Source organism: Harpegnathos saltator, unplaced genomic scaffold, assembly GCF_003227715.2.
Source record: "Harpegnathos saltator strain DR-91 unplaced genomic scaffold, Hsal_v8.6 scaffold59, whole genome shotgun sequence".
NCBI lineage: Eukaryota > Metazoa > Arthropoda > Insecta > Hymenoptera > Formicidae > Harpegnathos > Harpegnathos saltator.
The window spans coordinates 126,727-137,978 of NW_020230415.1; the positions used below are offsets into that span (position 1 = coordinate 126,727).

At 44.0% G+C, this 11,252-nt stretch overlaps 3 protein-coding genes across 9 annotated transcripts; 1 reads left to right on the forward strand and 2 right to left on the reverse strand.

Annotated features, from left to right (window-relative positions):
- Positions 1 to 313: 313 nt before the first annotated feature.
- Positions 314 to 3,916, reverse strand: LOC109503929 (uncharacterized). Of its 4 annotated transcripts, none has more exons than XM_025304143.1 (2): positions 3,633 to 3,916; positions 314 to 1,239 (listed from the first exon to the last, which is right to left on the reverse strand). In XM_025304143.1, the coding sequence occupies exons 1-2, from the start codon at positions 3,790 to 3,792 to the stop codon at positions 542 to 544; spliced, it is 858 nt and encodes a 285-aa protein (XP_025159928.1). In that variant the 5' UTR covers positions 3,793 to 3,916; the 3' UTR covers positions 314 to 541. The 4 variants fall into 4 exon arrangements, with proteins under 4 accessions (XP_025159928.1, XP_025159929.1, XP_025159931.1 ...); XM_025304144.1 differs by lacking the exon at positions 3,633 to 3,916 and adding an exon at positions 3,210 to 3,432; XM_025304146.1 differs by lacking the exon at positions 3,633 to 3,916 and adding an exon at positions 2,932 to 3,059.
- Positions 1,173 to 7,095, forward strand: Prpk (TP53 regulating kinase). Of its 4 annotated transcripts, none has more exons than XM_025304147.1 (4): positions 1,173 to 1,270; positions 5,024 to 5,260; positions 5,620 to 5,889; positions 6,315 to 7,095. In XM_025304147.1, the coding sequence occupies exons 1-4, from the start codon at positions 1,198 to 1,200 to the stop codon at positions 6,560 to 6,562; spliced, it is 828 nt and encodes a 275-aa protein (XP_025159932.1). In that variant the 5' UTR covers positions 1,173 to 1,197; the 3' UTR covers positions 6,563 to 7,095. The 4 variants fall into 4 exon arrangements, with proteins under 4 accessions (XP_025159932.1, XP_011140552.1, XP_025159933.1 ...); XM_011142250.3 differs by lacking the exon at positions 1,173 to 1,270 and adding an exon at positions 1,945 to 2,115 and having other exon boundaries at positions 6,315 to 7,056; XM_025304148.1 differs by lacking the exon at positions 1,173 to 1,270 and adding an exon at positions 3,499 to 3,558 and having other exon boundaries at positions 6,315 to 7,058.
- A 698-nt stretch (positions 7,096 to 7,793) lies between these two features.
- LOC105183849 (uncharacterized protein C20orf24 homolog) lies at positions 7,794 to 8,900 on the reverse strand. The gene is made up of 4 exons (XM_011142252.3): positions 8,616 to 8,900; positions 8,227 to 8,330; positions 7,988 to 8,117; positions 7,794 to 7,909 (listed from the first exon to the last, which is right to left on the reverse strand). Exons 1-4 carry the CDS (start codon positions 8,712 to 8,714, stop codon positions 7,868 to 7,870), a joined length of 375 nt encoding a protein of 124 aa, XP_011140554.1. The 5' UTR covers positions 8,715 to 8,900; the 3' UTR covers positions 7,794 to 7,867.
- Positions 8,901 to 11,252: the final 2,352 nt, after the last annotated feature.

Below are 11,252 nucleotides of genomic sequence, written 5' to 3' on the forward strand. Positions count from 1 at the left end.
GAAATACCTGGATCGATCGGGGCCCTACCTACCTGCGAGATCTGCGCTGATAGCGGAAGGTGCTTTCGTACCACGTCGGAATCGACATTCGAAGAGAATTCGCGGCAAAAACGGATCTTACTCGGAAAGGCTCGTCTTATTTCGTCGAAGAAAGGTAGAACTGTCCGCTTCTTTTTCTGGATTCATTCGGGAGCACTATGTGTGAATTCTCGCCGGTCGTCTACTTTGTGCTGACACTATTCTTCGAATTCTACTGGCACTCTCAACTGCTTTCTCTCTTTCTCCCTCGTATCTTCTTCAACATCGCTCTCTAACAAAAGGTAACTATCTCTCTTTTATTTTCACCGATCGTTCTCGTACGGAGAGAATCAAAAATACACTGCGTGTCTTCTAAGAATCATACAGTCAATCCTCGAGGACTAAGGGTCGTTCGTTTATACACGTATCAAATCAGGACTCCTTACTCCTCGAGGGAACAAGAAATCTCGCGAGTTGACGCCGAAAGACGGCCGACGACGGCGAGTCGCTCGCACGACTCGAGTTAAGTCTTCGCCGTCTGCTCGCTATCGGCAGCCTTCTTGTAGACCTCCTTGTAAACGAGCTCTTGCATCTGCATGCGCAGCAGCATCCTGCGATCCGCCGGCAAGGTCCTGATGTGCGGTAACAGGCTCATGAGGAAGTAGTAGTTGTCGTCGAAGCGGTTGCCCTCGAGTGGATCCACACCGGTCAGGCCGACGGCACCGTCACTTTCGCTCATCAACACCTGTTCAGGCGAGATGTTTTGCAGCATCATCTCGTTATCCGCCAGGTTATCGGCGACACTCTGGAACTCAAGGTTGTCGAAGCTTTCCTCGGGCTCGCGCTTCACGTCGACGAGGCGCCGACCGTCGCTGTCCAACTTCAGCTGATGATGGCCGTTGTCATGACCGGCCATAGATAGCAAATGATCGGCGATCGCGTCGCGATCGTCAAGACCACTGTTGAGGCCGCCGTGCATCACCAACGCGCCGTTTTCCGTTTCGCTCTTGCACGGCTGCAGGTCATCCTCAGTCTTGGCGACACTGCGCTCCCAAATCGGCGGCCGTGGCAGCATCTGCTCCTTGAGGAACTGCAGGCTCTTGAAGTGGATCCATACCGGCCGATTACGGTGGAACTTGCTCTTACGGTACACCTGGTCCTTCTTCAACTCCGCGCGAAATGTGTCGCGTAGGCCTTTCCACTTGGCTTTCAGCATCGGCTCTGCAAGCAGATCGCGATAGGACGCTTGCATGTAAGCGCAACGGCAGTTTGTGACATTTCTCGAGAGCGAGACACGCGCGCGAGTCTGTGCGATGAAATATATATTGTGAATGTTACTGAAACGTTGATACGATGTATTAGTGCGCATGAATACTTTAATTTTAGTCGCAGGAGTCGCGACGAACATCATTACACGCGTCTATATGGTCAGTTTGAATCGACGAAATTCATCATTGAAAAAATACAGCGCAGATAGATCCGTGTGTAGTGATGTAGAATCTCATGCGTAAAAAATAGAATTGTATTTTTATTTATTTTCAATTGTATATTTTGAATTTATATTCTTTTACGATGGTTTCGCGAGTCGCATGGAAATTATATACTCAGAATGATTTTTATTAAAATCTGATTAAGTTAACCATCATTTGTATATCAGTTGAGTAATTCATTCGACAGATTTGACATTCGACAAAAGAATAAAGTAAATAAAATATAATTCTGTTGTTAAAGCAGAACATTCTCCTGTTCTCTTTTACAAGTTGGAGATCTAAAATTGTTAGTGTAGAGTCAAGTATTGTTTGTTTTGAACATACACATAGAATTATTGGTTTATTAATTACTGTCTAACGACAAGTTACATGGCTGAAGAAATTGCCGTTGACAATAGTTTAATTGGAATCTGATGAGAGTTTTCCTTGAATTAAATATAATACTCAGCGACTCAGCGAGATATCGACTGCACTCGCACGCGCGTATCTCGCGCATGCGGCCTCGAGCGAGCGAACAGTGCGTATGTGCGTGCGTGTATCCGAAATTTGTGGTCGAATTTCGATCAGAGATTAGAACGTGCGTTTCCGTGCGACCGAGGTAGCGCAGGTAGGAAGCATTCTCAATAATTGTATCTCCACGCGAAATATGTCGTCGACGGGAGCGAGTTCACACTCACTCGCGCTCAAAGTGAGGTTAAGTTAAATGTACCACGCATTGTGTTATCGCGTTGGGTCTTCTGCCGTGAGCAGACGAACGCTTTTCGACAGACCAACAAGCAGGAACGATATAGTCTTGTCGTGAAACATGCGACATTCGAGTGTAATTAACGATGTGTCTCGATAGAGGAGACGAGAGATACAAGGTTGTCCATTCGAGTTTTTCCGCTTCGAAGACGCCTGATTGACGCTTTCGATTACAAAATTCGATAGCGCGTAGTATCTTCCACGTAGTGCGCCTTTTCGATCGAGTCGTGTCGAAGCAAATGTTCGAATCGCACTGGGGATCACTGTCGAATGGCCAACCTCGTATACAGTAAGAGAAAATAATTGTGACACGCGATAAAACGTCACGCGAATCTGTAACACTTTCCGATGTACCTGTCAATTTTATTTACCGGAAGAGGCAATATTCTCCGTAGAATACTGTCTCTCCGCACGCAGTTCCTCCTCATTTCGCGGAGCCACGTGCGCACGCGGGCGCGTTCGCGTTCGCGGGCGCGGGCGCGCGCGCGAGGAGGCGCCGTTTCAACCGTCTGCGCGCGTGGGAGCTCGGACAAAACGAGATCAAGGTGAAGCGTCTTTGTACCAACGCATGGACGCGTTTCCAGTTCTCCCGGAGGAGAAGAGAAATTCCACGAATATATTCCCTCTCGAACGACGGACCCGGTCGCGTGCGAAATTTTCACACAAAATCACGACTGACTTGCTAAAAACAGTCGTCGACTTCGCAGGTCGCATCAGGACCCGATCGGTTCCTATCGGTCGCGGCTATTTCTTCGAGCAGCCGTCGTCGATGCCTGCTCGCCGCCACGCCGGAGGAGAAACCGCGCGCGACTTGCCGCGGCGGTCGACGCATGGGCGAAGGACGCGGCGCCTGGGCGGCGTGTTGCGTCGCGTCGCGTCGAGGCGCGCCGCATCGCGTCACGCGTGCGAGCGTCCGCTCGCCGTACGGCGTGCTAAGGACACGGGGGGACCACGTACTGGGGAGATTGAATATCGCCGCGATCTCCATCCAGACGCGGTTGGTCACCTCGCGATTGTGATAGGAGATGTGCCTCTGATTCCACAGCGCCGGTCGCTTGTACACCTCGGCGATCAGGCGATTCGCGTCCATCTTCACCTCGTCCCTCATACTTCCGCTGCGGTGCCGCCGACCGCTCGCCAACCACCGCGGGGGGACGCGCGCGCGATACTAGACGCGGCGAGGAGACGAAAAAGAAAAAAAAGGATAATCTCGCGCTGCACGTCCTCGCGTCGGCGGACCGACGGCGACAAAGTACGGGCGAATACTAGCGCCGGGATAGCGATTAGCGCGCAGGACGCCGGCGAGGTAACGATCGATTCGCGTTTCGCCCTCGTCTCGCCTCGCTAGCGCTAGCAGCCGCACTCTCCCGAGTACCTTACCTCCTCGCCCTCGCCCTCGCCCTCGCTCTCGCCCGCGTCCCTCGCCCTGGCCCTTAGTAGCACGTTTCGCCTCGCGCAAGCGAATCTCCGGACGGGCCCGAGCAGAGAAAGAGAAAAAGGAACGACGGAGCAGACGCGTCGCGTTCGCTCGCCCGTTCATTCATTCGCTCATTCGCTCATTCGCTTGCTTGCTCGCCTGCTCGCGTTCGTTCATTCGCTCGCTCACTACTAGCGTCTTTTGTCATTCTCTTGTGAGGCTATGTGCTACATGTATATACATGTACACGTATGTGCGTATTCGTTTCAGCGAGATCAGCGATCGTGCGATATTTGCGCGTCCAATTACTCGGACATGCGCACGTAACACCCCGGGGTTCGCGATAACGTAGGATTCGATCGCCCTCGCTTCGCTACTCGCCACGTTCTCCTCTAGGCGATCGCCCTCTCGCGATCGTTTCCTGGAGTTTATTCGCCCTCGTTTTCGACGTATTTCGCTTTCGTCTCGCCCTGCCGAGATATTTCGGTTCGTCCGAACAGCGACGAGACTCGCTCTTGCGTCGCTCGTTCGTGCGAGCTGTGCGATAAAGCGTGGATACGTTTAACGGGACCTGTCTACGAACACGATATTGTTCGAGCGTTTGTTGTTCGAATATGTATCTTGCTTGTCTTTCCTAGCATTTGCGATCACCCCGAAGGACTTTTGGCACGTCCCCATCTCTCGCTCGTCACAAGTCTCGGTCTTCTGACGCGAAATATCTCGTCGACTTTTCGACCTAAGCGAACGAATATCTCGGGTTTGCTTATAGAAGCATACTTGAGGGCGACATGTACTGAGAATTATTGATATTATATTATATTAGAGACAGTATTAATACATCACTATTGTAATTATAATCGTTATTGTTTATGCGTGCGAACTGTATCGGCAAACGCGATATTTGCGAACACGCGTCGTCGCGAATGTTGCGCAAATCTCAGCAATAGCGTTTTATCGATAGGATTTACGTAACATTCGTAACAATGTAGGATTCCCATTTTATCATGAGCCTTGGTAGCCTAGCCGCACCCCTTTAACGTTTCGTCTCGAGTGAAACGAAAGAAATTCTTGTTGTCTTGAAGAATTTATTCTCGTCCTTAACGCTCGTCAAGGATAAGCGACAACTTCCATCGGTACACTCGCGAAATCCGAATAGTATCGTTGTTCTCGCCTCGCTGCGAATCTTTCGAGATCCGGTATTCGCAAGTAACGCGGAGGATCCTTATCCTTGATATTTTGCCCGGAGACAAAGGGTAATCGTCTCGCTCTGCGGAAACTCTGGAGGTTATTTTGCGGATGTCGCGAATGCAAATTGTATTGACATTATTAAATACTGATATGCGATTTCTTTCAGTTTTCCAGGTTCGCGCGCGTATTCCGCCTATCGTTATCTCGCGAGTTATAATGCGAGACATGGAATTGATAGCGCAAGGCGCAGAGGCGCGTCTCTACAAAGGCGTTTACTTGGGCAGGACGTGCCTGCTGAAGGAGAGATTCGTGAAGAATTACCGACACCCGGAACTGGACACGCATCTCACTGCGGATCGCATCAGAGCCGAGGCTCGTGCCATTGTACGCGCCAAGTCCGCGGGTAAATAAATCCGCGAATGCAGTCGAAAACGCATGTTGCAGGTCGATGCGCGCGCATGGTAACATTTAAGCTCACCGCTCGCTTGTTGTTTCGTTTGTTTATTTCTTTTTCTCTTCTACTTTGCTCTTCAACGTGTTGATTTACGTCGAGTGGCTTGATAAAGGCTTGATCGACGATTGGATTTTTTCTTTCAAGTCGACAAAAGCAGAACTTAAAATTGAAGAAACGGAAGGTTGAACGCTTTTTCCTAGAAACGGTCGGCTTCCCTTTGCTCCTTTCGATTTATAGAAACTCCTCGATCGAGTCCTCGGGATAATTTCGGGAATTATCTCTTTAACTTGTTCCGTTTTGGTTGCAAGGAGTGCCGACACCGGCTCTGTACCTAGTGGACTTGGAGCGACGCAGAATTTACATGGAATACATAGAGGACGCAACAGTGCTGAAGGACTTCATAGACAAACATATTTCGGGGGAGACGGGGAGTTACGTGTTGGAATTCATCGGACGTGGATTGGGCGCACTCATAGCTAAACTGCATTCCAAGCATATCATTCACGGCGACCTGACCACGTCGAATATACTGCTCAGGAATGGCCCGATCGAGCGATCCGACAGTAATGAGTCTGAAGGTAACGAACTTCTTGCACCATGTGTCTCTCGAGATACGGTAAACACTGACGCCGTAAGGGACAATGTCACGCACTGAATCACGTGTACAACGGAACGCGGAAACTTTCAGTCATCGTACAATGAAACTTGAAACGAACTTTCACATTCATCGCGTATCTGTATACTTTTATGCACCTATTGTACCTTGTATATTATATATCAATTGTATTCATCATATAGCATGATCTATGATATATCTAATATGTATCTAAGATAAATTATCAATTTACAGTATATAGATTCACACGTTATTCAATTTCGATGTTTACTGTACGATCAAGGCACGATACCGTGCCAGCCAATTTACTATATTTTACTTATTTACTTATTTTACTATATTTCCGTCACTTTATCACATCTTGATATTCACCATTTTGTTTTACAGCCAATACCCGATTCGTAATGATAGACTTCGGACTGACTCGGCTGGATTCCACGCCGGAAGACAAAGCGGTCGATTTGTATGTTCTCGAGCGGTCGCTGCTGAGCGCACATGCTGAGATACCGTTGTTGTTCGCCATCATCTTTCATCACTATCAACTTCATTATCAGGATAAAAGCCAATGCGAGCAAATAATGTCAAAGTACAAACAGGTACGGGCGCGAGGACGCAAACGCTTAATGATCGGATGAAATAAAAAGATTAAGACCTCAGACTTCAAGATGGTTTAGAATTAACCTTTGATCAAACCCCGAAGAAGTATTTTGTTAAAAATTTGCCAGCCCAGAGGATTCCAGTACACGCGAGGCTGATTGTTCCGCTCGACCCTTGGACATCGACTATGACATTTTATCAGCAAGCGCAATCTTATCAGGATATAAATGCATAGTTATAACTCGCGAATGATGTCTAAAATATATGTCAATGCGATTCTTAACACCTTTTTCGATGCTCGACGAAAATTTGAATCATAAATACGTTAAATACAATTATCGATGCTTATATCCGATGGCTCGTTTCGTTGAGTCCTTATTGGCTATATATTCGACGCGTTACATGCTATTGCTTACGTTTCATACGTGAATTCATGAGAGACGCGGTATTATATCGTATATATCGATGACGGTAAATTATTTCACTGCTTCCTCGTAGTTAAGATAAAATGTGTTGGCTCTACTATCTAAATAATAATTCTAAATAATAATAATAACAAAAGTATGAGAGGATAACCAAGATGGTCAACTAATCGCCATATCTCTTTTTTTATCACAAATTTCTTTATTCAATGAAATATTCAGAGATGTACGGAACTGATATCGCGTCGCATGCCGCTTGTCGCTCGTCTAATCCAACAGCGAGATCGTGCAAAAACAGTTCGTGATAAAATCGATTGATCGTACGCGGCAATTTCTTGTAGCATCCTCCCTGCCATTCGTTTCATTCGTCTCCTGTCGAAGGAACGAGGCAGTAAATCGCGCGCCTTCCGTATTCTCCTTCGTACGCTCTTCGTCCACCGAACACATTACAAAAAAGATCATCGGCGGAGCGTACACGCGACTCACCAAGTTACCTTTTAACAACAAAACAGCTTCTTTCGCGAAGGAAATCCAAATTGTCGACGGGATGCTGTTGAATATCGTAATTGTAAATGAATCACAAATTAATTACGGATCGACTGAATCGTGCCGGGATAACGAGCGTTTAATTATGCCTTTAACAATTAGTCTCGAACTCGGAGCAAACTCAAGACCAGGTTCAAAGCTGCGAGTGAGCGTCGACCAGGTTCGCAAGGCGCGCATATCACGCGAAACGACTTATAATTTCGATAAGGGACAGTCAGCGGGACGCAGTACGTCATCACTCATGGGGGAATCCAAAAATTCACTGCTGAGCATTAGGAGGCAGTCGAACATTCTTTGCATGTGTGAAACATGGATCCGAGCCAATGTACGAATCCGTAGGCAGCGGCATAACAAACGTCGGATAAAGCACGTAAATCAGTCGAAATGCAGTCCAGAGTATATAATGATCCATGTCACCTAGTGACACAGACATAAAAATGTTACTAGAAGCCCATTCGAGGAAGATTTAAATTGTTGTACACTGTAATTCCTTACCAGAAATCCAGCAAAGGAAGTCATAAATCCTTCCTTTGTCAGTTCCCACACACCACCAAATTCCTCCTCATCGATTTGTTGGAAACTACTAAAGTATAAATATGTAATTCCTGCATTGACTAATACAAATCTGAAATGGAAACATTTGATGATATCATTTTGAGAATGTGTGCAAATTTAGCGATGAGTTTATAAGCCAAGAGAAAAGATTGTCGCACTGCTATATATTTTATACTTACAACAATAAAGCTAGAAAACCTTTCAAAGGTATAAGGCCCCATCCTATACCGACGATAATGCCGATCGCCTGTCTCGCCCAATATATCACATCAAGAAATTCTTCCTGGAAAACACGAGATAAACGATATCAACTGATTAATTTCACGCTGTCATTGGGTTTCGTTGTATCCCTCGTGTACCATATCGTAGTGTATACATTCAGAAAATTTTTAATTTCATTGAGTCATTGCGTGAATAATTTAAGAAATGAAAATTTTCACTACATCAAAATATGACAAATCATAGAAATCCTCATCGAGAAGATAGCATTTGCATCTAAGATTTGTGTATGTCGGTGGAATATTACAGCGGCAAATAGTTGTAGGTTAAAATTCGAAGTTATGTTTACCTTATCGGGCCATTCAGAGTTGGCTGTGATTGCACGTGTCCACACACTAACCTCGCACTTACCACCGTTACCGTTCTTCTCGCTCTTTGAACGCGACATCCTCGCGCACGTCTCTTGAAGAGCTCGCAATCTCTGCGCGTGAACGTGACCGAAAACGTGAGTGGATTACGCGACCATTGCTGCGTCAATGTCTCAGCGTAATTTCCTCCACGTTTTACTGTGAATATCTTGCAGCCTTCTACTGGATGCTACTGGATGTGTCGCAACAGTGGTTGGCAACCTAATCGCTTTCGGCTTAAGTCTGTTCGTTTTAATTGTATTTCCTCTAATTAAAAAAAAAATATATATATATATAAAATTCTAGATTATATTTAATAATATTTATTAAATAAATATTAAAATTCCAGATACGTCTAATGTACTTCCTAAGTTTTGAATATTTATTAGAGAATTTTTGCAATACCGTCTCTCAAATACGGTAAACGTGAACGTTATTGGTCGCGTACATTGTGACGTTATTTCTAAGCAAATGACGTTCACGACTTACGTTTATCGTATCTGAGAAACGGTATTGCAAAAACTCCCTATTGGTTTGCATATATTGCGACGTCGTTTAAAGCCAGCGGCACACGGTGCTTGTTTTCGTGCTGGATTGCTTGCTGGAAAATACTGCGTTTTGATTGGTGCATTTCCGAAGATGGATGGAAATGCACCAATCAGAACGCAGTATTTTCATCCAGCGAGCAATCCAGTACAAAAATAAGCACCGTGTGCCATTGGCTTTAAAAGCGGTTCAAGTCTAAGGCCCAGTTCCACAAAATCAAGTTTAAACCGTGATTATCTGGACTGACGTTACATTTAACGGCATGGTTAAACTTATATCGCGTTCCACATCATGTTTTTAACTGTAGTTTACTTAAACCTATAGGCCCATATTCAGAACGCGCTAACAAAGATATTAGCGCGCTAACAAGTCGAGATGTTAGCGCTCTTAATTATTAGCGCGCATATTCTCAACGCGATGATAGCAGCGTTTTGTTAGGACATATCGATAATCACGCGTGTTTAGAGCAAAATCCCTATTCAGAACCACGAATAAGTCGTAACAGCACGTTAACATATCGATATCTTAGCAGCGCGCGATAAAAGTGGTCAGGGCCATGTATAAGCGCACTAACAGCTCCTGTCACATTTAAAGAAATAATAATAATAATTTAAATAATAATAATAATTTAAATCAATTATTGTTTTATTTTCTTCGGCAGAAAAATTTTCCCTTCTCTTGTCACTCATCTATAAAGATACGAACATGTATATTTATTAAAATTATCCGTTATTAAGAGCAAGGAATGAATAATAAATAAGCAATGTAACAAAATTATAAGAATGAAATGTAAATTAATATAATAAATAAACTTACTTATACACAATTTGACAATATATCAGAACACTCCACTTCGCAAAAATCGTCAACAGACATTTGAACATCGCTGGATGACGCGCATCTCGTACTCTTGACACATCCACATTACGCGATATGAAAAGAACCAATAGCTACATACTGCTCGGAAACGCACTCTTATTGGTTGTCGTCTTTAGGTAATAGTGCTCTGTTCTTGCGTTCTGCATACGAGCGCTGACAAGCGCACCTACATCTCGCGTATTTAGAAGCGTATATGTCAGCGTATATGTTAGCGCATTTTGAATATGGGCCATAGGCTGGTATTCATTGTCAGGTCTTATATTTAAGACCGTCTTAAGTTCACTTTCAGATACTGTATAGCTAATAAAATACTTTGTACAGAGTTTGAAGATAAACTTAAGACGGTCTTAAATATAAGATCCGACTATGAATACCGGCCATAGTCTGTATGAAGAAACTGTCAAAGACTTCTCTTTCTTTTCAAACATAGAAGTATGATTGGTTGTTGCTAATAGTGAAAAGAGGGAAAATTGAAATAAGTTGGATGCTATGACATCTAGTAGAGAACAATATATCTGTTTCGTATGAAGTAAACACTAACCAACATTAACATTTGCTGTATTTGTATATAAGTATTAATTCATTAAAAGGTGGAAGTCCAGTGTTAATAATAATCAATTAGTTTATATTATTGATTTGATTGCATTTATCATATAATAATTGACTTTTATATATAGTTTTATACTCTGTTTTAGAACATAATCTATCGAAGCAAAAAACCCAATATTTTAAATTAAATTTATATACTTACTGTTCTATTTATGAGAATTTCATGCTCGATTTCTGCTAGAACTGCAATAACAGATTCTTTTGATAATCTAAATCGTGCATGAAAATCGACATTATCAAATTCTTTCAAATATGATGGTCGTCTTATTCTTATATTTCTTGTCCGTCGATAAATTAGGTTTTCAAAATCTTCATCTTTAGATGAAGATAATATGTATTCTAAAGCCATATCTCTTTGGTGTTCAAACGTTCAAAATATTTGTCAACTGAACTCCAAAACCGGGAGTGATAAATTTTTTTCTCAAATTGATGGTACTGCAGTGTTAAACTTCGTTTAAATTCATTGAACGCCCAAAGTTTTGGGTTTAACTTTAACTGTGAGAAATCAACGTTAACCATGGTTTAAGGCAGTTGTGGAACGCAAT

Bases quoted from the DNA above. Each gene is read 5' to 3' on its own strand.
- Prpk (XM_025304147.1), top strand. From the start codon at position 1,198: ATGTGTCGCGTAGGCCTTTCCACTTGGCTTTCAGCATCGGCTCTGCAA. The intron at 1,271-5,023 runs GTAAGCGCAACG...GATTTCTTTCAG, and splicing joins TCGCGATAGGACGCTTGCAT to TTTTCCAGGTTCGCGCGCGT. The intron at 5,261-5,619 runs GTAAATAAATCC...TTTGGTTGCAAG, and splicing joins TGTACGCGCCAAGTCCGCGG to GAGTGCCGACACCGGCTCTG.
- LOC105183849 (XM_011142252.3), bottom strand. From the start codon at position 8,714: ATGTCGCGTTCAAAGAGCGAGAAGAACGGTAACGGTGGTAAGTGCGAG. The intron at 8,331-8,615 runs GTAAACATAACT...CGTGTTTTCCAG, and splicing joins ACTCTGAATGGCCCGATAAG to GAAGAATTTCTTGATGTGAT. The intron at 8,118-8,226 runs GTAAGTATAAAA...TTTCCATTTCAG, and splicing joins GGTTTTCTAGCTTTATTGTT to ATTTGTATTAGTCAATGCAG.
- LOC109503929 (XM_025304143.1), bottom strand. From the start codon at position 3,792: ATGAACGGGCGAGCGAACGCGACGCGTCTGCTCCGTCGTTCCTTTTTC. The intron at 1,240-3,632 runs GTAAGGTACTCG...ATCTGCTTGCAG, and splicing joins GCGAGGGCGAGGGCGAGGAG to AGCCGATGCTGAAAGCCAAG.